This window comes from Eurypyga helias, unplaced genomic scaffold, assembly GCF_000690775.1.
Source record: "Eurypyga helias isolate BGI_N326 unplaced genomic scaffold, ASM69077v1 scaffold6136, whole genome shotgun sequence".
Taxonomy (NCBI): domain Eukaryota; kingdom Metazoa; phylum Chordata; class Aves; order Eurypygiformes; family Eurypygidae; genus Eurypyga; species Eurypyga helias.
The window spans coordinates 115,285-142,048 of record NW_010257159.1 but is presented as its reverse complement, the minus strand read 5'-3'; the positions used below and the strand labels follow the sequence as shown (position 1 = coordinate 142,048).

Sequence of the window (26,764 nt, the reverse complement as noted above, 5' to 3'; positions counted from 1 at the left end):
AAATAATGCATAGAATCCTAGTGAGAATTTGAGTTCTTACTGATGGAAATGTGTGATCAAATTCTCTAAAAATTCTAGATACATTTGGATAAGAAAAAATTTGAATGAATCTCAAGAAGATTGGTAATATAAAGATACAAGACAAAGTTAACCGTGTCAAGAATTTTAAAGATCATAAATAAACAGATAAAGAACAGAAAAGTTTAAGAAGTGAATATCAACCTACTGGGTTTTTACTTTATTTCATAGTAACAAGATTCTAATTTGGTTTTCATTTAGTTTTCTAGGACAGTGGAAATAATTGTCTGCTTGGAGCTTGAATTTGAATAAGAGAAACAGGAGGAACACAAGACCTCTCTAAAGAATATGCACTAGGATGGAAAAGCCTCCTGCTCTTAGGAACCAAACCACTGAAAGAAAGAAGATTATTTCCAAAAATAATTTTCTGATACTTCATAATGATGATGCATGTTAGTACCATTCTCCTAATGGAGACACAGATCTGCAAGGTGAAGAAGCAAGGAAGGAGAACCACATGTCAGAAATCAACAAGTAAGCCTTAGCAGCGCACCGAATAAATGTTTAGTTGGCAGTGTAGCCTCGTTTCATCAGAAGGTGCCCATTACAGACAAGGGGATCATTCTGCACTAAGATCAGTTTTTAAGAAGTAGTAAAATTGACCTTAGCTGTGATGGCTAATGCTGAATTAGATCTTGTACTTCTTCCCATCTCAGATGGAAGGAGGCAGTGACAAAATCTGAAAAGATTTGACAAAAATCTGAAGTTTTTCAAGGGAAGAATGAGAAGTTTTAGAGACAAAATTCAAATTATCCCTCATCACTCATTATACTAGTTTTATAGAAAAAACAAACTGTTCTTGATCAGTATCAAAGCAGCTTTGTGTTTTTCTTTTCCAATACAGATAAATCTAAGAAAATACCCTGACCTGTTCTGCATATTTAGAAACGATAAATAGCATCTATTCTAGAAAAAACAGGCATCTCATGAATGTATAATTTGGTCACATAATTTTTTGCAAGGAAGCAAGATGCTCAAGTCCAAAAATTTATTCTCAGACACAAAACAGCTCTTAAGAGTTAGACAAAATGAAAAAGAAAAAGAAAATAGGTATTCTTTTTACAGAAAGAATAGGGCAGAAAGAGATTACTTACACGTCTCCTGTAATGGTGTAAGGTTAAATTAAGTAGAAAGTGAAGACTGGTAGCAGACCAGCAGTATTTAAAAACCATGCTGAATCCCTGATCAAAAGAACTTAAGACTTGCTACTGAGGATAGTAAGAAGGCACAAAGTGGTGGCTGAAGTTTCTGACTCTTTTGCCTTATTATGCAGGCCCATGAGAAATTCAGCAGTAACTGCTGGTTAAAACAATGGGCTCGAAACCATAACTGTACATAGTAAATTGCAGCAAATGATCAAAAGTGTTTCAAATAGTTTATCTCCACAACCACCTACTAACAGTTTTACTGAAACAATTCTTTCTTCTCAAAACAAACCAAACAAACAAACCTTCCCCCCTGTCCCCCAACCCCACCACATACTGTAAGGCAACTGTCCAGTTAGTTCCCTTCTTACCTAATGCCATAACTCTCATCAGCCCTAAGCAATAACACCTCCAGACAGAAATTATACTTCATGGCTTTATAGCTTGTTGTAATTTCCTGCAGATACCAGTATAGTGAAACCGAAATGTAAGTATGGCCAAAACAGAATGCTACCATTCTACACTTTCTGAAAAAGCATTAGTCAATCTTCTGGTAGCTAAACAATTTTAAACACACTTCTTAAGTATAATAAAAAGCTACATAACAATAGAAAATTGTAGAATTTTACAGTGGGCATCAAATAACCATACTGATAAAAAAGGAACAGGTGGAGTTTGAGGACAAAATATTTGTTAAATTAGAAACTATTGAGATTAATTGCTGAAGTTTCATCTTAAGGTGTAACCTCAATGAATGAGTCTCTTACCATGTGTTTCTTAATGTATGTTACCAGATTAAATTAGCTATGGCACAGTTAGTAAGAAGCAGTTAGATCCTCTTACCTCCTACATACAGCGGAGAATCAAAATTCAGAGTGGATTGCTTTGACAGATTAGTAATTATCTTGGGGCTTCCTCCATCAACAGATAAAGACAGAATCTGATCCATAGCTAGCAGCTCCACAATGTGGAAATTGCCATCATTAATAGTTTCCACACTGCAAAACAAACATTAATATTAATTTTAAACAGTTGATGGTCTAGTTAGAACATTTTTTATCTTCTTCCCCTTTAAGAGTTAATACAGCTTCAGAACACATCTTTGCCTGGAGTGCAGTCTCCTGAAAACTGGATCTTAAGTAAGGACATGCATGTATGTTTAAGAGTGAATACAGTATAATACCCCTTCAATAACCCTCTATAGTAATTGTAAATTGTATTGTAAATTAATAGCCCTTTTTCATTCAAAGTTATTCCTATCATCATCAAATAACGAACTGTGTAAATATAGATGATTCTCTAAATATCAGTTGAAATACATTTACTAGGCAGTTTGGAGTTCTGCAACAGTAATCAGAGGGCTGGAGCACCTCTCCTATGAAAACAGGCTGAGAGCTCGTTCAGCCTGGAGAAGAAACCTTATAGCAGCCTTTCAGTACATGAAGGGGGCTTACAAGAAAGATGAAGAGAGACTTTTTACCAGGGCCTGTAGTGCTAGGACAAGAAGTAACCATTTTAAACTAAAAGAGGGTAGATTTAGATTAGACAGAAAAAGATGATGAAGTAAAGAAGAAATTATTTAAAATGAGAGTGCTGAAACACTGGGACAGGTTGCCAGAAAAGTTGTGGATGCCCCATCATTGGAAATGTTCAAGGTCAGGTTGGATGAAGCTTTGCACAACAAATCCAGTGGAAGATGTCACTGCCCACAGCAAGGAGGGGTGGAACTAGATGATCTTTAAGGGTGCCTTCCAACTTAAACTGTTCTACGATTCTAATGTTAATTTAAGATCTTATTTGTGTGTGTGTGTGTATCCTATATTCTGCATAGTATTGGGTTTACATATTTTGCACTTATGAAGGCCTGAGTCAACTCCAGTGATATATAAACCTATTATTTCATGGGATATGGAACTTCATCTAATCTTAGTCCTGCCAGACAAAATCACATCACTGGTCCAGAAATCTCCACTGATGCTAACAATACAGTAATTGCTCTCTTTATTATGCATGGTTACTTCTGCATGTTCAGCTTCTGGCTAGTAAAGTGAATATTGATTAATTTTTTTTTTTCTTGCCCACATATACCATTTTCTTGTGCTTACTACCAAGTCATGAACCCACTAGTAGGAGAATGGCCAAAGGGTGTCATTCAGGAAAGGCTTGTTTCAAGCACGGTGCTTCTGCTGTGTAAAGACAAGCCTACACAAGTTAGTAAGTACAAGAAACGGCTGCTTATGCTTACCAGCCTCAGTATCTACACAGCAAACGTTTAAGTGCACGGTAACTAGTCTGCACTTGAACACACTTTAAGTACATCAGAGAAGGAAGAAAATTATTACTCAATTCTGGGTCTGAATATATCATTCTACTTACATTACTTCTGGCCCATTTTCCACTGGAGAATCAAGTGCTAAATGTATGGCTGCATGGAAGTTATGACAACGAGCTGTAGTCCAGAGACCAGACATTATAACCATTCCCATGATAGCCTTTTTTTGCTTGCAGGCACCATCAAATAAGTAAGCTTACGCCTTTGAAAAAACTTATTTAAATGAACCATTTGTATGATACCCTGAGATGGGCTGAACAGTCATACAGTTAGCTCTTCTCATTAGGAAAGCCATATACCTGAAAGGGATTAGCTTCCTAAATCTCAAGGCAAAAATCAAGCAAATTACTTTGCAACGTCCTTAGTGATATTTTAATTAACCTAACTGCTTTTGTCCTGGAACAGATCAGCAGCACTCACATGGTCATTTACAGCTGTGACGCATTAAATAGCTTCTTAGGTATTTATTACCAACACTATGTGGCCAGGCTCAGCTCAATATGGATAAAAATCTGCACGGTAGTATGCATGTTTTACACTGCTCTGTATGAAAATGCAAACACACAACAGAGCAGACACGGGCAGAATTAACACTTCTTGGGAGTAGGCAGGAGAGGGACTGTTAGGTTCCACGTGGGCAAGGAAAAGGTCAGGGTAAATCATTCCAGAAGAGTAAGGACTATTCAAGGTATTAAGAGGTTGGTTTGCTGTGACCAAACAATAAGAAAAGTGCCAGGATTAATTTATTTAACACATTTCAGTAAGTCCAGGAAAAAAGCTGTGCTAAGAAATCAAAATGCATATGACTTCTTGACTTAAGAAAGGACGGAACCCTAATATAATATTCTTGTTCCAAGGAAACATGTTATTTTACAACTTATCACCCTTTCACACAATAGTATTTAAAAGGATGACAGCAACACAGAACATGCTTTTTTATAGCAAGAGGTCATTCCAGGGATACATAAAACATAATGTGTAAAGAGAATGTGTCTCTGTTAAGAGTGATTATTAAAAGCTTCTAGTTTAAACTGTTTTACTGGTAAAAATTTACTGCAGAAAGAGGAGGTCTCCTAGGTAAGGGTGGTTTAAATTAAATGGGAAATAAACACAAGCCATATCTGTGCAATATTTCCTGCCAATGCACTTACATTACTTCTAGCCCATTTCCCACTGGAGAAGTGAGAGCTGAATGCATAGATCCTAATGAAAAGCTGTAAGAAAAAATGATTTAAAACTTCTGGAACTCTGCAGAAGAATAATGATTTGGGAAGAAATATTCCCATATTTCCAATAAATATATGATGAAAACTAGTTTACAGAATGAAAAGGGGTTTTTTTGTGTGTGTGTAAAAAACATTTAACATTTTAAAATGGATGTCCAGACAGAACAAAACCCAAGTGGATCGAATTTTCCCAAATAACAATCTCCAATGAATTAATTTTCTTTATTGGTCTTGGCACTGTCGTCATCTCATCTTGTTACTCAGACTGACTTATGAGTGCTTTTGGGATGATGGCTCTTTCTGCAGTCAATTCCCATTGGTAAAGCAGTTCTCATTTGCTCTACACAGCTAGACTGCTGTTATTGTTGATTCTCCGTATTTATCATGATTAAATCATCTGTTTGTAACTTTGTTTTGTTGCTACTGCAAGCACCTCTGTAGGCCTTACAGCTCCCATTTGACTCCTTTTCAACACACCATTTCTTGACTGCCATTTATACTGCAAAACTTCTATTTGAATCTCTTTATTGACCACCTTTTATATTGGCCTCTGTTTCAGGCATCTCATCATTGTTCAGTGGAGTATGACTTGCCTTATTCTTTTTCCTACACTATCCATGAATCTTCACTTCCTTAATGAAATCTGTAAATCTCTTGATAAACTTCTCAGGTTTTTAACTTCCTTTCTGTCCTTCTCACTGTAAGCAACTTCCAATCTTAGTTTGCAAACTATTGACCCTGTTACCAAATCATTCTTATCCTGGGCTGTATCAGGAGAAGTGTGGCCAGCAGGTTGAGGGAGGGGATTCTACCCCTCTACTCTGCTCTCATGAGACCCCACCTGGAGTGCTGCATCCAGCTGTGGAACCCTCAACATCAGAAGGATATTGACCAGTTGGAGCAAGTCCAGAGGAGGCCACGAAGATGATCAGAGGGCGGGAGCACCTCTGCTATGGGGACAGGCTGAGAGAGTGGGGCTTGTTCAGCCTGGAGAAGAGAAGGCTCCGGGGAGACCTCATTGCATCCTTCCAGTACCTGAAGGGGCTACAAGGAAGCTGGGGGGGACTTTTTACAAGGGTCTGTAGTGACAGGACAAGGGGTAACGTGTTTACATTGAAACTGGGGAGGTTTAGATTAGATATCAGGAAGAAATTCTTCATGGAGAGGGTGGTGAGGCACTGGAACAGGTTGCCCAGAGAAGCTGTGGATGCCCCATCCCTGGGAGTGTTCAAGGCCAGGCTGGATGAGGCTTTGAGCAACCTGGTCTAGTGGAAGGTGTCCCTGCCCATGGCAGGGGGGTTGGAACTAGATGGGCTTTAAGGTCCCTTCCAACCCAAACCATTCTATGATTATACATTATGAGTTAAAATGCTCTTCTGTCTTTTTCATATCTCTCTGACAAACGTAATACATTTGCTTTTATAATTCATCACCTATTTGTACTGAGTCTGCCTGGGATGGATGGACTTAATATTCTTCATGATAATTGATACGGTGCTGTGTTTTAGATCTGTGACCAAAACAATGTTGGTAAGACACTAACAAGTAATGTTTACACAGTGTCAGGGCCTTGTCTGTTTCTCACTCTGCTGCCTCCAGTGAATAGATGAGGGATGTGCATGAGGTTAGGAGGGGACACAGCCAGGCAGATGACCCAAATTAACTAAAGAGGTATTCCATGCCATCTGCCTAACATGACTGCCTAACAGAGAAGAGAAGAGAAATTTATATTTCATATCTGCTTATGCAGTATAATTCTGCACTTTACCCTGCACACTAGGAAATTATTTGGCAGTAACATCATGGAAAAAATTCCACTTCCACAGGCAAGCTTTACACAACTGTATACATATTCTGCTGAAACCTACCTCTTACTCAGTTTTAATGGATCAAATAATATCTTTCTGACATATCTGCATCAGAGTTATTTTCCAAGCCAAACCATGTCTTTTGGCAATAGCTTTTAAATGTCTGACAATACATTCATTTGCCTGGTGTTTTTTTTTTTTCCCACCTATTCCAAAATGTGACTTTGATATAAGAAATTAATATATTTGCTTCAGTTAGAAATTTGTTTCATCTGAGTTCACCTGTAAATAGCAGAGGCTGGATAAGATCCTGTGTCATAACTGACCCTCACTCTACCCCGGTACAGCTCTACCGCTATATGATCTTTATCGCCTTTGTAGAGCAGGATTCCGCTGTCTTCATCTGTGGCAATCTAGTTAAAAGAAAGAAACATTTAGAAAGAATTAAAACCAAATATTAAAACAAAATACCATCTTATTAAGTGAATCTCTGAACTTTTTGTCATAGCCTATTACTTCACTATGAAATTCTTCCTTGAAGGAAAACCTGACAAAATTATTCCCCTTCCTATCAATAAACTCATCTACTTCAATCTGAATATAGAGTTATTCCAGTGATCCTTCTAGATTTTTAGGTCAAACTGCAAAAAGCTCTTTAAGTGAGCTAATGACAACTTTGGCTAATTTTCCTCACCATGAAAAGTCATTTAAACTTTTTTCCAGATCACAATCTGCAACACAAGCCATCTTACCTGTAGAGTGATATTGGTTTGGGGACGTATCTTAGCTGAAGGGATTTGTAGATAGGATTCTTTGTTGACAAAGTTTATACTGATCAGCTTTTCGCATTTCTCACCCTGGTAGCCCGATAAACACTGACAGATCGGTTCACTCTCTTTTATGATACACTGGGCTCCATTTTGACATTCATAATTATCACAAGGGCTGGTGCGAGGTAGAACCATTGGTGGTGAAAACTCACAAAACAAGCCACTGAATGCAAACACAAAAAATTAGTATTGCCAAATAAAGCAACTTTGACATGAGACATACATGTATGTACTGTTTCCAGATCTTTCTCACCTGTATCCTTCTGGGCAAATACACGTATATCCATTAACTGCATCGGTACACTGCGCTCCGTTTTTACATTTGTTGTCCTGGCAGTCATCAAAGTCAATATCACAATGCTCCCCTACATATCCAGGTGTGCAATCACATCTGTGAAACAGGAAAGCAAGTGGGATAGCACAGTGCCTTTTAACAATACAGCCTGCTTATGACAAAGTTAACTGTCATGAATCGTTTAAAACTCAAGGAAAAAAAACCATTACTGTGAGTTTGTGTGTAACGACTATGTAGCTTAATCATGTTATTATATGTGGAATCTATGTATGTAATGAATACAGGTTTGATAGTTACACATGCTTATTCATCTGCCATTATACTGACGAATTGTGGTTTAAATCTAAAGAGCCCTCATGAATCATTTTGACAGTTCTTGGAATTTATGAGTAATGCAGAATGTTACAGGATGTTGTAAGTGGCTGTGAACACTAACAATAATCAACATGCTTAGTTGCTGAAATGCAGACAAATAATCCAAGTCTTGTATTATACTGATGGATATTTTCTTTGTCAACTGAAGAACTATGAATGGACCAGTGCTCCATTTACACAGTTTAGAGGTTATGCATAAATTTTTCCCCTCAAAGTTTCACCAGCCTCATTTACTATAAACAACTACGTGGCTAGTGAAGTCTCAAAACACATCCTCTGCCCTCCTTCACTCCCCACTGAACTACAAACAGCATATCCACAAGACACTATGTAATTTCCCCCCTCCCCATGCAATTTTCATTGTTAATGCTAGTGGCTGTTCTTCAGGGAATTTTCATATATTAGACTGAGTACCCAGAACTCTGTAAGAAATAAATGGAAAGATTACACAGTCATGTATCCACATGATTTTATTTTTTATTAAATTAAGATGTATGTAACTGATTTCATTAAATCTTGTGATTCTCTTCTTGGTGGCATTTCTTTTAATATCTAAAATTTGCTTTAAAGTGCCAAGGGTGATTTTAAATAGCTCTGTAACTTTAAATTAAGTACTTCAATCAAATGTCTCAGTTTTTATTCAACAACATACATGAATAAGAAAAGTGAAAAAACCCAAAATTAAAAAGCTGACTAAGTGAGATACGTGCTTGAAGTTACAGAATATGCTACTTTCTGATTTAAAATCTCAGCAAGTAACATGGGAGATTAATGAACGAGGCAGTAAAGTATAATATGCCAAACTAGGCTTACTGAAGTGGCATGAAGAAAATAAACACACACAACAATTTAAATCCAGTAAGTTTTCTATTTCCCAGTTGAACACTATCAAATTCAGTTCAGGTTCATTTAAATATTAAATATATTTGAAGGGGTTTTTTTTGCTATATTTTAAATAAAATGTCATTTCATAAGTAGAATACATGATAATAAATAATCTGATTTTAGCACAAGAGCATACTGTGTGTAAAACAGGTGCTTATAACAACAATAGAAAGCTGCAGGTTTCTTGTATTTCTTAACCTAAAGCCTATTAAAAACACTTTAAATTGTGCATAGTAATTAATTATGATAAGGATATGGTGTAATTAAAGATCACTTTTCCTGGGGATAGGCTTCTTCAGTTTATACTTTCCAGTGTGCCTTCCTAATAATCTCTTTCCCAATTACTTCTCAGAAAGCAGTATAATTATTCCACTCCAATTAAACACAATTATTTTCCTACTGTCCAAGGTACTGAAAGGGTTTTGTATAAACTTTCAGGTAAACTAACTGCTCTACTGTGTATTCCTATGTAAAATCTGACTGGAATTACAACTGTTAAGGATCAGTAAAATTCAGTAGAACATATTTAAGATAATAATGTAGATCTAAATGAAAATAATGGTCTATTATGCTGTAATGCTTAATAATAACTGAAATTAGTATATTGAGGATAGAACTTGTTTACACTAAAACAAAAGGAAATTTAGACTCAGTTGGACTGTGACAATATTTTAGACTTACTTGTATCCTTTGGGTGTCAAGATACACTTTGAGTCATGCTGGCAAGGATTCAGGTTTTGAGCACAAAAATCTAGTTTCTCCTCACAGAGCTCACCTGAAATATAATGTATGCTGTCAATTCAGTGAAAATATCACAGTGACCTGAAAATAGCTGTTTCTATTTTAAAAGTAACTGTTAAAACTTTGTTAAACTGAAAAAATGCATACTTAATGATATAATAAGAAAGACTACGTTTATAATAAATACTAATAAATAAATATTAATGCATAAAAATAACAACAATAAATACTAATATTTCTGATAACTCCTTTATAAAAAATATACTTCAAAGTTAATCATCTCTCCATGGATATAAATGATAATTTTGGGAGAAAATATTTTTTCATTTACATTATTTATCTAGCTATGCTATACAGCAAAACATTACTGACTGAATCTCGTCTCACTAGGACAAATAAGCCATCAATACGCTCTTATTTATTTCTGAGTACATTACACACAGAAATACCTAAATTTGCACTATAAGTAATCTATTACCTGAAAAAACCCTGTTAATACAACTGCATGTCAATAAAATTCCAATTATCCCAAAAAAGAAAACTTGCTTTTTTTTAAATATGACTCTCCAATTTTTGCATTTGTTAATGTACCATAATTATTTATAGCCTGTTCTGAGTGGGGGGGAGGGGAGAGATGGGGGATAAAAATCTATGTCAAATGTCAACACTTCCCTGCTGCTAGCTAGAAGCCTAAAAGTGGCTCATGGGCTGCACTATGTATAAAATATTTTAATATGGTTAAAATATGATTTGATTTGCAATTTTATGACAAGTAAACACTTAGAGGTGTGTAAGCAGGTCAACAGTGCATTGTTACTGGACTAATCAGAAAACACCATGAATAGTGCGGTTGCAAAGTTGATCACTGTTTTGGAAGATAGATATATTTATTTCAGCATGAAATAAATATACGTATAAAAATATACATGAAAAATATACGTATAATCAACTGGTATAAACACTCTGCCTGCTGAATTTAGGGACTCACAGAGTCTATTAGGCCTTAACACTATGGAAAGAGTAGGGTTGCCCCTTGTCATTTGTCAAGTAATAAAAGACAAGCTAGTGGGCAAAGAGAAGAAGTGTACACCAAAATGAGGAAGAGCAGAAGATAGCAGTGGATGAGCACATTCTTTCACTGCTCAAACTGAACCTTCCTTCAAAGAGGCACTATATTTGGTATCCCTCAGTTTCACTTATCTGTGTGTGGCAGTGGCCTGCAGTGTAGTTAGCTGAAAAATCAGTATCTGTTGGTGGGCAGCCTGAGATGAAAATAGCATATAATGGCTTCAGCTCTTTCCTGTAACTGTTAACACAGTACTGAGGTTAAGGACAGCACCACCATGAATACGGTATGGAGAAAGACGGACACACCATTTAGGGACACAGTTTGGGTAGAATCAGGAACAGGTGGATTGGCAAAGGGAAGAAAAATATAGGATAAAAACATTGGAATGGAGATTTCGGAGACAATATATGAATGAAGACATCTTCCAGAATACAAACTTGTGTATATGTATGTGTATCAGCTCATCAGCCACTGTCATTAAGCAATAAGGTTTCTGACATTTTACACTGCTTCTTGCCAAGTGCCCAGCACCACACTGAACCTGCCTTCTGTCTTACAGGGGCTTCTCTAGAATTATAGACGTACACATCATTATGAAGTGAAAGCAGAAATAGACGGTTAAAAATCTGCCTGGGTTTGGGTTTTTTTAAAGATTCAGCAGACCCTCCAGAGAGATTTGTTCTTTTTACAAGTGTGCTGACATACTAGTGTCTAAAACCGTGTATCATGAAAATGAATACTGACTACCCAGGACTTGAGACATTATCTCCAGGACTTATCTCTTAGGCTATGTAGAATTTATTTCAAGTGATGGACAAAAATTAAAACTTGTAAGAGTTGAGGAGCAGTCTGCATTAAAACAGGGACAGAGAAAAAGCAAAAACTGAACCAGAGCCAAAGATGGTTATGCTGGATAAAAACACATCTGAAACACGAATGCTAAGTGTGATAAGACATGGGACCTTTACATCTTCAAAAGTGAGAGGAGAAGCCAAAAATAGCTAGACAAGTACTTTGCATCCATCCAAAAGATCCAGACTGCTTCTACACAAAGATTTTTTTAAAAAATTAAAAAGTGATAGAATATTACTGATTTGCAAATAGTGCATTTCCCCTACAAAACCAAATAAAGCTTTGAGTTAACACAAAAAATGGCCACTTCACAGTCCTCAGGAAAACTGTCAGTAACAATGCGACTTAGTTGATATATGTAGGAAACTGAAGGAAGATCAAATGCAGGCTGCTGAAGATGACGAATACAAGAGGTTTTAATTCTGGCCTCAAAGCCTCTTCAAACTCTCAGTGGACTTATTAGTCTGGAAATGTACAACTGTTATGACTAGGTCAGTGCACAAAGAATCCTGAAATACCAGGGATTCTTTGCATCCCACAATATATCAAACAAGACCCAGATCCCTTTCTTTTTTTAAAGGGTTTTGGTCAAACAAATACATATATAAGAGGAAGTAATTCTTCACATAGCATTTAGTCAATCTGCAGAACTTGTAATAGCTGAAATCCGTTTTAAAGGGCAGCAACATTTAAGAGTGAGATATAAATATGGGAAAAGAGGATTCAGATTTTCAGGAACACGGAGTGGAAGAAACAAAATAACCGGGTTTTAACCTAGTTTATAAACATTCCTGTGGCTTAGAAATGTGTGTATGTGCCTACATATATACATACACCACCATACACGTATCTTATTATGGCATATATTATAATTTAAATTACATGCAGAACTGAAAAATATGATACCTCAATTATAAGTAAAAATAAGCATGTTTAGAACTTAGAAGACTTGGATAATAAAAACACCCCTAAACATTCCCAAGATTATTAATTCTAACAGTACATGAGAGACTCTGAAAGTGACATATTGAGCCTGTCTTTCAAGCAGAGCTGGAGGTTTTGCTGTCTCCAGTTAGAAACACAGTAACCCTAAAAATACCTACAAAAGGCAAATTAGCACTGGCATAATAGCAGTAAGCAATCTCACCATTGCTGTCAACTTTACTGAGCTGGCATTCGTTTTGCTACAGTATAGTATTTGGGCCATGGCTTACATTATTATTATCAGCACAGACCTCTGAAATTTCTTGTGTGACAAACAGCTTTATTCAGTAATGTCTAAGCTTGGCCATTATAAGTCCCCACCTGCCCACATCCAAGTACTTACCAAATACATGATTTCTTAGTTAGAGTACACTACATTTTAATAATCATAGGACGATGGCCCTAATATCTTCAGAACTACACTGAAAGCTGAATCACCTCATGAAATGCTCAGAGACACTAGAAGTCTTAATTTTCAAGTCACAGTTGTGAAACTTGCTTAGAGACTGAGGGTCAAACTGGAAGCCTAAGTTTGAAACAGGCTCACAGTTTCGAAAAACATCCACTTCAAATCCTAAGATCACTGTTACACTACCAGGCCTACTGCAGCCACATGGCTTGCAAACATCATCAGCTATTTTGAGGTTATGGTCAGACTTTGATCTGAGTACTCTGTGGAAAAGTGTACAGACTGAAAAAGAAGAGAAATAATGATTCAAAACCCCACTTGTCTTTATAAGACAGGACTTTTTGTGCTGTGACAGCATAAAAGGAAGGATTCCCCTTGCATGTGCAAATTGCATGCACTGTGAAATAAGTCAGAATCATATCACTGGAGGGAGCTTTCAGTTAAACAGCCTGTTGGCAACTAGCCTAGGGAAGGAAACAGGAATCAAGGAAAGGACATGGCAAATGTGGTGGTCCATATAGTGAAACAATGATGTAAAATATGAACAAAAATTTCAGCTTTACATAAAGTACAAACTTTTATTATAAGGAAAGAGTAGAATTCATGACAGACTTGCACCCAACATTAGTAAAAAAAAAAACCCAAGAAAATATCAAGATGGAATCCAAAGTATGCACATTAGATACTGAATTTATGGATGAAAATACAAGTGCGAGAACAAATCAAAATAACCCAAGTGCGAGGTCTTCATTTGTGCTGTTAACAGATTTATATTCTGAATGGAGCGTTCCCATAACCACAATATGGCCATTTGCAAAAAGGTCAATAGAAAAAAGGTAAGTAAAAATATGTGACGTGGAATCTGAACCACTGAATAGTTTCCTGGTAAAGCAACATTTCTTTTAGTGTACCGAATAACCAATATGTTATTCAGACTTTCACTGAGACAAGGTGAAGGGGAGAAAGCAAAAAGACAGTGATGAAAGTGAAATACTCATTGAAGGAAATACCAGATTTACCAAGTTAGGCTCCTTGGCTTTACTGGAAGGAAATGTTAGAGAGTTCCCTGATTTGGAAGGCACGATACAGTACTTTAAAAACCATACTTCAACACAATGAAAAAAGACTGTGAAACAAATTGCTCAGTTCAAGTAAGCTTGACACCAATGTGTGTGTACATTCTTTTATTCATCTAATAATACTGTAACTGAGGCTTCTGTAAGAGCTTGGCTATGTAATTATGTTTTTGAAAGATGGGAACATTTCTGATGTAGGAAAATAAGCAACAGACCAATTTGTTTTAAAATAAGCAGTGGATAAAGTGTCAAAAATCCTATGAAAAGCTTCCAAAGTTTAATTAAAACCAGCAATAACCCTTTTCATAAGACATCTTGCTTAATTAATCTAGGGAGCCTGGATTCTGGTTTGGAGTACCACTGCAACCAGCAGAACTCTTCGTGGTTGGCTCAGTCCAAATGAACAGAACCCTCCGAAGCCAAGACTCAAATGTTTACTGAGATTTTGCAGCTAGATATAGAGGATGATGCAGACTTAAACAGCCACACAACACTATTAAATAGTAATGAATTGTGGGTAATCCTTGATTAACTAACCAAAGTTATAAGTTTGCTACATTCACAGGTCAGTTTGTGTTTCCTCTGTGTGTGTTAACTCACTCTTATGACTTGATGAGATTATAAATCACAGAAAAACTTTACTCTGGGTTTTCCAATATATAGACATGTACTACAACAAAAAATGAGGAAAAATGCAATGAGGTGAAAAAGGATTTGCATCATTGTTATTGTGAATATTTGGGCAATAAATTAAAAATACAGTCAAATAAAGCAATGCCAGCCACTATATTTCTGAATGAAGAGGAGCACTTTAACACAGACATGGGATTTTGAATCTAAATAGCACATTGGTAATTACAGGCAAACTTACTGAAGAAACAAGCTTAAAATCACTACTGTATCAGCAAAACTGTGTAAGATATTAGAATAAAAACTAGAGACAGAATGCAAAAGAAAGAATGGTCAATTTTAATTATCAAAATCAGGTTTTTGCTAGAAGAGTTATTTGCTTTTCCAAAGCTAGAATAACAAAAATATATTACAGACTTACTAGTAACTGCTAGAATAGCAGGATTTTGAATGTGTACATATACGTGCATTACAGCTTCTGAGCTTAGTTGCAATATATTGTGAGTCAATGTCTGCAGTATTTATGTTTTCTCAATTAGGTATTATCATCTGAGTCTTTGACTGGAGGTCTCTGTTTAATTACTTCTGACTCAAACAGCCAACAGAGTGCAGCAGTGGTTGGAAAATGTCAGTGTCATTTAACAAACTATATACAGATACTGCTGCATTTATATGACGTCTTGAGTTTGATGAACAGTAGGCAACATAAATTATTTAAAGTCTTGAGCTTATTATTCAGAAAAGACAAATAAAGGTATCTACTCTATGAAGGATAAAGTTGCTTGCAATAAAAAGAATTCACACACACAGTAGGTTGCAGTTTATAACCACAAATCTGAACATTTTGTTGAAATTTAATTTTAAAGTAAATTTCTAGAACCAATTCATCGCTGGATTGTTCCTATCTTTCACCACTGCTTAACTCTGTTCATCTATGCACCATGCTTGTGGATCTCAGTGTAAGTTGGGGCTTATTTAGTTTAACATTTCTAGTTGTTTTTACATATGCTATTTGGCAACAACAAAGAAATAGTAACTTTAAGGCAGGTATGTTTAAGACAATTAAGGAAAACAAAAGGATGGATCACAGACCAGAATCAGTAACAGTAGTGATCAAACTACTAGCAGGTAGCTCAGCTTGCCAAGGATATCATGTACATTCCCCCTTTATGAAAATGCAGTAAGATTACTGTAATTCTAGAGCTTTTAATACAGTATAGTAATTTGAAGTATATTAAGCTAGATGAAACAGAAAATTTTACAATGAGTGATGAAAAGGAAGACTAGCAAAGGTATCTCTTTGTTCTAAGAAGCTGCAACACTCGTGTAGTTCTTACAAAAACTACAGGATTATGATCCTGATTTAATGAAATAATTAAACTTTTTATCAAGTTTGATAGGACATGATTTGCATTTGATTATTTGCATGCTTAAATTTTAGGCAGGTCCTTCTTAGATTACCAAGTTAACTGAAAATTGTAACTCTTTCACTGTAACAGGAAGAAGGTGATGTAATGATGTTTTGAAATGTATTAAAAAATATATATATTTCAGTGTCTAGGGCTTGCCTAAACTGAGATGATTACTTAAAATGATCCCTTTTTTTCCTACTACTGTCAGAATTCAAAAGATGATAAAACTGACTGATCTTCCACGCAACTTATAGACCATTAATAACTTTCGTGTTCAACTGGCAAGCTATACAAGTATCTATCATATACACATCTGCTTAATTTTAGGGCTGAACTTAGTTCACATCCCCTGGGGGTTTGATAATTTGATTGTGAGAAATGTGTTCTTGACATAATCAGTAATTGTAGTATGTTATAGTTCACACTTGTGTAATACATTTACAGTGACTACAGTTTAGGATTCATTGCTTTTCTACCTTTAATCACATTTAAAGACATTTAAACTATCAGCAAGACCAATTATACACAGATAACAGCTGCTTCAACTTGAAATGGAGACTTGAGTGTCTACATAGTAGCATCTTCCCTTTACACTCCATTTGAAAAGTACTTACCATGAACAGATATATTAAGTTTTTCTTTTAATTTTGGGAAATAAATAATAAAATTGTGTGATTTATGCTACTGGAAATAAGTAAGAAAGCAAAGTTTTATCCATGAATGACGGATGTTGAATTAGTTATTGCTATCTGCTTGGTTTAGAATTTTTGTTTTGAACTCAACTTTTATATTCATTTATTCTGAGCTTGCACTTTTTCTAGTTTTTCTACAGACAAGTACTCTTTTATAAAATCAACCAGTTTCATACTGACATAGTAACACAGCAATGTAGAAAAAATAACTTTTTTTGAAGTGACAAGCGTAAAGAAAAACGGGAGGCTATCTTTGCTGACCAGGTAAGTAACAATAAAATGCAAATATGGCAACCTGTCTAAATGGAATACAGCTTTTAACATGGAACACCTGTGAATGGAATCGCTTTCTGGAAGTGTCCTTTCCATCAGTAACTGAGAGTATTTAGGCTCTGAGTTTATTTAATTTGTAAGAATTAATCATCAGATGTTTAAATTAATCAACAGAGATGGTATAACTGCAGCATTGCTCAATAATTCATGGATAATGTAAATATTTTTATTACTAGTGAAATATCATATTGTTTTATAGACTGTACAATATATTTCTTATATTAAATTAGTGTCAAATACACTACAAGATGATTAATTTGCTTTTAAAAATAAATATATAACTTCATAAATAGTTGATTATGATTATGTTAGCTTTCAGATCGTATAGATGATCAGATTGTACAGAAGATGGTTTATCTTTGTTAGCGAGATAGGTGTTAGGCAGAAACTTGAAAACCAAAATAAATCAGGAATACTCAAAGTTAGTTTCATAAATAGCTCCACTATTACATTTCTTGCACCACAGCCTCAGCTTAATGTGGTCATTTTAGATTCTATAGATATTTACAGCAAAAAAAGGCCACAGAAATGATGACTAAGATTGCCATTATATACTTCAGTATATTTTCTAGTAGCATAATCTAACAAAGAAAAAAAAAAACCAAGACAGTACTATAAAACAGAGAATACATTAGAACAGAACCAAGGTATATCTTTAAGGTGATAAGAATAAAGATTTCAGAAGATCACCATGTAAACTTTTCTGTTAGTCCTATCAGTGGCTGCACAAATTTTTAATACATCTGAAAAAAAGACAATGAAGGTAGTATTAAAGTACTCCTGCACAGTGATCTGCATCTTCAATGACATTCTTCTGACATGTATTGACAGCAAAGGCCAAGTACCTAATTGGAGGATTTGCAGTGAGCTTTCTAAATTATACCTATATATGATTTATTTGATCATTTGTAAGAACTGAAATCCATGCACCTTTAAGGAAAGGAAAGTGAGAAACCAAAGTAAGGGAAAATAGGCTTAAAAGACAACTGACCTTTTTCCACTTCATTCAGATTAGCAGCTTGCAGTGACAAAGACAGAAGAGACAAGAGACTTTTTACATTGTAATACAACAGCATAGCACATTAAGCTAATGCACAACTATAGCAGCAGAGAGGTTGATATAGCAAAATGAAGCAAGCTTCAGTCTCTCACCTACAGCAGAGCAAAACAAACAGAGAAGGTAAGAAGTACATGCTGCTGGTGGCATAAGAAAGGTTTTACTTCTGGATCAATTAGATCTGTGATCTAATGACTGATGATAATGAGCAAGAGAAATGATCATCTGTAATCTATAGAATGTACATAAAATGACCTGAAGTTTACTAGACTGAGGTTAAAATAAAGGAGATGATAATGTTAAGAGAATAGAGAAGTTGAAGAGTGCAGGACATAGTGAGGTATTTTAAATGTATTTCTCAGGGTTTCATCAGACACCCCGTGTGTCCGCTGATACCATTTGCTGACTGTTGTTTCAGAGTTAGTCTGTGATCTTAAGAAAGCTCATATTATAGTGCAAATACCATTCTTTGACTTCCCACCTGTAACTGTGGAGGTAATCATAAATCTTAACAGAGGCAAGAAAAATGGATTCCTGATTCATAAGCAACAAAATAAGCTTTTAAAAATTGTTTTTAAATCAGCACTGCGTACTTCAAAGTCAAAAAGTGACTGTTTGGTTTTGCACTGCAACGTTCTTTACAACATTTTTCATAGCCTTTGTATGTATTTTCAGAGTTAATTTGAGATTCTAACAAGCCGTCCACATGAAAACGAAACTTTGAAGAAGAATGTTTTTACATTTCATAACAGCAGGTTTCAGCTGACTTCTTCCTTAACACTGTGCTACTGAGATGTAAAGCATATTGCAGATAATCATTCACCCAGAAAAATATTCTGGGCTGGTGCACTTCCACATTCAGTACATATATGCTGTGACATCTTGAACACAGACAATTTGAAGTATTGCCAACAGTTAAAAGAGAACAGGATAAGTCTATGGTGGTATTTTCCTGGTATGCATGTTGTCCCAGCCTCCAGCAACTTACAGCTCAGGGAATTGCTGAGCTAGAGATAAATATTTTTTAATTTAAAAATCTTTTTACCTACTAAATATAAAGCCTGCTTTCCTGATCATTAACCTACTGTTTCACAGTTAGTACATGAATTCATTTAGTGAAAAATACCTTTTAAAAAAACCCAACACATTAGCAATATGCATTTTTTATTTTAACCTGTTACAACAGATACCAAAATCCACGTTTGCAAAGTTCCTCATGAAAACCACTGTAACCATACTGTACAGGGATTCTGTAATTCATCTTTCAAATCAGGCTATAGGCCAGAGGAAAAAAATATCCTATAAATAATTTGGTACCTCATACACATCGTTGAGGTAACTGTAAGATTACTTTATATTCTTAATATATTTATATTTTGATTAGCTCAATCTTTTGTATTTTCTCTTCACAATTCATCTCAAAAATTACTTAGGATCTCACACATTGTGTCCTATCCTCAGATGCTTTGTAAGATAGGTAGTATATTGTAGAATTACGTACTGTATCCTCTTGAATGAAAAACCTCAACTTTTGCTAAGTTTTTTCCCAATTTATCTATAAAATGAGTTGAGGCTCTGGTGTTATATGTTTAAAAAAATAAATGTCTGTTTTTGGTAAGGTATTGAAAAAAAACTAATGAGATAGTGTAAATTCTCAACATTTTTTAAAAAACAGAACAGCTAAACGTACTGATTACAAGTAGATTGATTTATTTTAGAGCTGGTGAGAAGATTCTCGCCTACTGACTTCAGTAGCAATTACACGCAGACATTGCATCTGTAAAAGCAAATGTCTTTTTCTGAAAGAATTACAGTTAACAAACAAAACCAATTGCCATGTAAACTCATAGTGTTTTCCTTTGAGCTATGCACAACTATGAATCAAAAAATACACTTTCTTGTATTTTGACTTAAGAAGCACAGATTCAATACAAAGATCAAAAATGTTACCAATGCTTATGCCTTCCTTTTTTGCTCTAACCATATAGATGTATAGAGAAATGCTACATTTTCTGTTTCAATTGTAAATTTAATATGTACATTTCAAGTACAATACTACAGAAATGTAAAGGCATACTTAACATTTTAGGCTAGCCCATATAAACAAACCTTCTTATCCACTCCACGATTATTTAATACACAACAGTCCCTCCCATGACATGCTGTGACTACAGCAAGCTATTGACTCTAGCAGTTAAAAGCACCTAGAGCTATCTCAAAAATGAAGACATGAATGACAGGTAAAAACACCTGCAGAGCTTCAGAAGAGGAATGCACTTGAAAATTAACTGTCTACTAATATATATATGAAACCTTTTAATATGAACCAACAGAACAGGAATACAGTACTGATGTGACTTTGGTTTGCATTCTTTCAGCCTAACACAGTGGAGTATCTGAACACATTTTTAAAGGAGATAGCAATTGATCCCAGGGGAGCTGAAGCTTGACTCACATATAGCTGAAACACTAGTTAGAGGAGAAACAGGAAACACCTCTGTCTACTTACTGATGCTGTTACCTAAGGCTTGGATTGTTGATTGCTATGAAGGTATCAGAACTTGAAAAAACAGTATTTTGTCTAAGCAGAAGATTATGTTTGTTCTTCCAGATGTGCACTATCCACTTATTAAATACCTTATTCTGGCTACTTATACTTTTAACCTGTACTGCTTTAGGTATTGTAGGTTATGGTGTATGGGGAAATTTCTATCAAACATTTACCCAGCACAAGTGCTGGATGAATACATACGTTAGATTATGGAGTTTTATTTCTTATACCTGTGTTCTATCTTCTTCACTCACTATGGGTTTCCAAGATTTAAACACTGACTTTAAATTTGAATAGAATATTAGAAACATAGAATCACAGAATGGTTTGGGTTGGAAGGGACCTTAAAGACCATCTAGTTCCAACCCCCCTGCCGTGGGTAGGGACAACCTTCAATACCAGGTTGCGCAAAGCCCCATCCAGCCTGGCCTTGAAGATGGCCAGGGAGGGGGCATCCACAAATACTCTAAAACATTTGAGCAATCCAACACATTGTAGAAATAATGATGGAAATACCTTGGATTAGAAAGGAGTTAACTGGATTTTCAATAAATGAAGTTAATTCAGTACACCTCTCCTCCCAGTTTTCCAGCCCTCAAATTTGATAGATTGATTAAAGATACAGCATTACTGAGCAGAGTTAATTGACAAGTTACTGCGGATTTTCCATTTCTTTTTTGTGCATTTCAAATCATGGTTTAGTGAACTTAAGCTCTGTGTTCTCCAAGTGGTCAACTAGATGACAGAAAATAGATCTGTCCACTTAAAAAAACTATAAAACAGATCAATCTAAACACTAGATCCTACTACTTCTTCTCCAGTGTTGCTGTTCTTCCATTCCCACAGCGATGATGACAGCAGGCAAGAGACCCTCTGTCTCAAAGAGAGAGGAATGCTTTGGCCTGGTTGCCAACCAACAGACACAAGTAGACACTCTCTAATGATCTCTTTTTTGTTGTTTTTGGTTCTGTGCTAGAACAGAAAGCATCACACGCTGCATTAACGTTTCTAAGGGAGGGCAGGACAGCATCCAGGGGTGTCAAATTCAGTTCAATACTGGCACAGACAGATCCTTTTCTGCCCTATTAGTAACATGATATATACATAATAAAAGCAGAATATTTTTCAGATTTCTACAGCTACAGAGGTTCTTCACTGGGGTGTCTGGATTAGGTAAACACTAGGGAGGGATAAAATTTGAATGATCTTTTAAATATCAAAATGCTGTAATTTCAAAACTGATAGGAATTGAGTGAGCATTAAGACTACTTTTGACTAGAGATCATACAGGAGAAAAATATGGAGGGAAAGCTGGCTTCAAGTCAATTGCAGAGTAATTACTAATCCACCTACAACCTGAGAAGTATTACTGTTTGCTAGGAATTCTCGAATCATCTGTACTATCTCTTATACTCCTACCTGTATACTCAGGTGGACAAAGGCAAGTGTAGTTATTAATTCCATCCACACAAGTAGAATTATTTTCACAGTCATTGTCTTCACAGTCATCAACATTTACTTCACAGTTTTCACCTTCAAATCCATCTGCACAAGTGCACCTGTAATACAGAAAACAAAAAATAACCACATGCACATTTTAGCAGGAGAGACCAGACAAGAAGTTCCTTAATTAATAGGTACAATAATTCATAATCACTGTCCCATGAAGGAAAATGGGTGATATGTAAAAAAACCTAATAAACGCTACCAAAATACTGTTCATAATTTAATTACAGAAAAAAAGCTTCTAAATTTGTGCCTTAATCTTTAAGAAACTTCTTAAATTAAATCACTGAACATTCATTTTGAAAAGCGTGCTACCTCTATAATATAAGATTAGATCATATTTCTATGGAAAGTGATTTTTGTTTCCAAGTTAAACACATGGAAAAGACTGTGGAATCAGGGATTAGTATGTAATAATAGTATTCTACTATAATTCAGTGAAATGCACCAATATAAAGATCTGTGTAATGTTACATGCACAATATATGCATTAATATATAGAAACGAAGCCTGTATAAACTCTTCAAAGCAGTTAATTCTTTTTCTTTAAAGTATGTTTATACAAAACAAATACATCCAAATAGATAATAAATGTAAAAGATCACTCAAACAGGACTACACATGTATTTTCATGTAATATGCACTATCTATAATTTCTGCAGCTTTCATTTCAAGATTGCTTTGATTTTCAAAACATGTAGTGTTTAAATAAGTGAAAAAGGTCAAATTGTGAGACATGACTATATCACTTTAAATTCTAGACCCATCATATTAAGATGTATATCCTTATTTTTTAATAGTATATTATTTAATCTTTGGGCAGAATTTGGATTGAAAAATAAGAATAATTTCATAATGAATTGCAGGATAATGAATTGTATCTCTTTGAAGTGTCATTTCTAACAAGCTTGAGGTGTAGATTATTAAACGACTAATAATTTCACATAAGAATGCTAAAGATCTTTATTTCATAATTCATGAAGTATATCTAGAGTAATTGTACTGTGTGATTAAATAACGCAATATTAAAACGCTCACAGCATGTTTATCTGCTGGCATAGTGAGTTTCAAATGAATCATTAATTTTCTGTTTCACTGGGATTTACATTTTATCATTTACATGCTGTCTGTTGAAGTAATACACATGACAACAGATGAATTGTGAGATTTTTTCAGCAGGGATCTTGCTAGCTATTAATTAGCATAATGGAGTCAATACTATGTTGTCTTGACCTGATATGCCTCAACTAATCACAATCATTTGTTACTGTTTTTAACAGTAGTTTAACAGCTTTAGAAGCTTTCCAAGGATGGGAACGTGTTCTGAAAACTTCAGAAGCACTGAAAACCTGCCTTTGTGGTGTGCTTACCACAGAGAACCCAAACATTAACACCAAAATTATTTCAGCATATACAACTCAGTAGTTTTCCATCCTGTTATTATAGTTAAAAAACAACCTACCAGAAACCATCTTTTTCTCCTTCTTTCAAATGACAAGTTCCACCATGGTGGCATGGGTTACTAATGCAAGCATGAATGGGAATATCACAGTCTTGACCCTAGTGCAGGGAACAACAATTATAATTTGAGAAGAAAATACAGACACTAGTGGAAGGGAGCCGAATAAAACTTAAAGGTTTTTAAGGAGAAGCTTACATTTCAGTAAGCTTTTTCCTCTTCATTCAGTACCTACCTTGAAACCGTATGGGCAAGTACATCTATAGAAGTCAACTGGATCATTGTTGCAGGTTCCATCATTTTTACATGGATTTGATAAACAGGGGTTACACTTAGCAAGAATATTAACATCCACAGGCCCTTAAAAATACAAATTGGATAGTCAGAAACAAACAACCATTAATTTGTATTTACAGCATACATCTGACATGTTGCTTTAAAATTCAGACACTGATGTTTCCATATGAAAGGAATGCCAGACTGTCCTTAATTCTTTTGATATGACCAAATAAACTTGGGGTTGGAATTTTGGTTTAATTATAACTTTTTTAAGGAAAAAAACCCCAAAACACCAAACCAAAAACCAAAATCAAAGAAGCTGACCCCAAAGCGATTCCCATATCCCCATTTTCTGAAATCTGTACAGTTGTGATCCATGAAAATTACCTACCCTTTGTATTAACAAAATGAAGAATACAATTACAGCTTTTGTCTCTTTAGGGGGTAAAAATAGCTTATGAGAAAAAGGGCTACCACAGTTTGCAATTATTCCTTGATGGTACTGAGAATGCTATTTTTAATGTATTTTTGTTTTAATTTATTTTTTATCTGCAGCATCACAGCGATGGCAAAATGTACCAGTAAGATTACCTGTAAATTGGTTGAACACCTGTGAATTGTAACGTAAATTGCATTGTCTAAGCAATCTCACTATAAATAGCTCTATATTACACCTTGCCTCCCTTATGGAGTCAGTCACAGTTCTATGCATTACTACATTAGCTGAGCCCACAAATAATGCAAACTGTACCATGAATCTGTGTGCAAATGAGAGCTACAATACACGCTTGCAGTGTAGTTTGTTACATTTATGACTATAAGGACAGAATTCAGAAATGAATATTGACAAAATCTTAAGTTTCAGAAGCCAGACTTAGAGCTTTGGCCTACATCAATCTTATCCCTATTATATAAACGTTCTTTAGATATTTGTTTATTTTGATGTTGGTTTACAATTTTAGTACAGCCTTTTCATGATGAATTTTCAAGTTATGAACCATCAGATTTTTAATTTTTTTGTATCAAACAACCAAATAAATCACTGTTTATTTGTTAAAAATTTGAAATCACCTGTGTATCAATAATGTTTTATTTTCATACGTTTTGTGATAGAAAAAATTTTGATTATTGTAATAAAAAACAGGTGACTAGCCCAAATGCCTATTATGAGAATGAATATACATTCTTTACTCTCCAGTTCTAGTGCCTGATGACATTACTGCCTTCAGCTTGGTTTTGGATTTCACTTATGAAAAAAACCGAACTTCAGGTCATTTGTATATTTTAAGGAATAACCAGTGATTTCATATAACTAGACACAAAACCCAGACTCCTGAGACCTACTGCTGGAACTGCCTGATTACTCCATAACAGGTTTTACTCAAGATGAGCCAGAATACAAAGTTTTCCAGGCTAACAGGGCCCTTTTACTGAGATATGGGGCTTCAGGATTTTTTTAAAATTAGATTTCTTAATTTATTTTTCTTTGCAAAATTAATCTCAGATAAGTCATTGCAAAGGAGCTAGCATGGAAAGAAGCCATGTGATTAGAAGGATACAGTGAGGGGTATTAGATAAGGAGAGGTTGACATTTTATTTTTGATTTTTTAAAATCTGAAGTTGCTGGTATCCTCCTGTGTCACAGCTTGCAAGCAAATCCAAAGCGATGAACACGGTCGTCTGTGATAAAATGGCCATTGCCAAACCTGCAATCTACATGGATAGGACTAATCTTGTCTTCATTTCCTCATTTTGAAACAGAAATCTATACCTGATTAAAGTTTCAGCAGAAGTAGAAGAGTTGAAACAAACACCATAGAATTAACATCTGCAAAGTCCTGCCTGTGTACTCTAGACTATTGCTGATTATTGTGGGAATACATTAGACGTTTCGGGGGTTGGGGGGGGGGAAGAAAAAAAGAAAAAAAGAGAACTAAGGCTGTGCTGTAGCCTAGAAGTCTACGATTCCTTGTCTCCACTGTTTATTCGGAACACCCTATCCTCTTTCATACTCGGGCAATAAAATGCTAATTATTCTGCATGAATTAAAAAATATTCAGTAACTACGGTTATTTTCCCAAATGGATTAGCAATCTAAATTGCACTTCCAAAAGAGAGCTAGAAAATGGGAACTTAAGTCTCAACAAGATAGTAAACAACACTCTATCTGATTTTGTGTTGCGTTTGTTTCAAACTATTATATACGTAGTATCCAAGAAAAAATAACATTTTATCATTCTTCAGTTGTGAGATCAAAAAATTGAAATGTTTCAGATATTTTTACCAAAGTCTAATGAAAAGGCAGTTCTGGAACCCATTTTCCTTTGCACTATACTGTTCCTTTTCTCTTTCTGTTGTTAAAATGACTTCTATATGAAAAAGAACTGGGTTTATAACCTATTGTTTAATTTTTCATATCGCAGACATATATATTCTTGAGTAAGACCTAACTGGAAAAAAAACCCCAAACCAATAATCCCCCAAAATAAAAGAAAAAATAAACATTATTTATTTGTAAACAGTAAAAAACTAGCCATATTTTATTGGCATAGACACACACACACTGCTAACAGTTTTCAAGAAAAAAATGACACAAACCCTCTCAAAACCAACGTCTAGAGAAACCTGTTGCAATAAAAGCTTTGAGCTCTTACATTTTATGACTCCTAATCTTTCCTGCATACAGCCTCAAAATCAGTATCTACGCCAATTCACACACTAAAGCTGCTAATGAAATCAC

The 26,764-nt window shown here is 35.1% G+C and overlaps 1 protein-coding gene across 1 annotated transcript in view; it reads right to left on the bottom strand.

Moving 5' to 3' along the window:
• SLIT2 (slit homolog 2 (Drosophila)) overlaps positions 1–26,764 on the bottom strand; it is a 114,625-nt gene that overhangs the window by 10,461 nt on the left and 77,400 nt on the right. The window contains exons 25-33 of the mRNA XM_010153901.1: positions 23,981–24,105; positions 23,749–23,846; positions 22,200–22,339; positions 18,164–18,190; positions 9,656–9,749; positions 7,673–7,810; positions 7,342–7,582; positions 6,872–7,002; positions 2,067–2,221 (exon numbers count right to left, since the gene is read on the bottom strand). Coding sequence (XP_010152203.1) covers positions 2,067–2,221; positions 6,872–7,002; positions 7,342–7,582; positions 7,673–7,810; positions 9,656–9,749; positions 18,164–18,190; positions 22,200–22,339; positions 23,749–23,846; positions 23,981–24,105 — 1,149 coding nt within the window. The remainder of the gene's footprint in view (positions 1–2,066; positions 2,222–6,871; positions 7,003–7,341; positions 7,583–7,672; positions 7,811–9,655; positions 9,750–18,163; positions 18,191–22,199; positions 22,340–23,748; positions 23,847–23,980; positions 24,106–26,764) is intronic.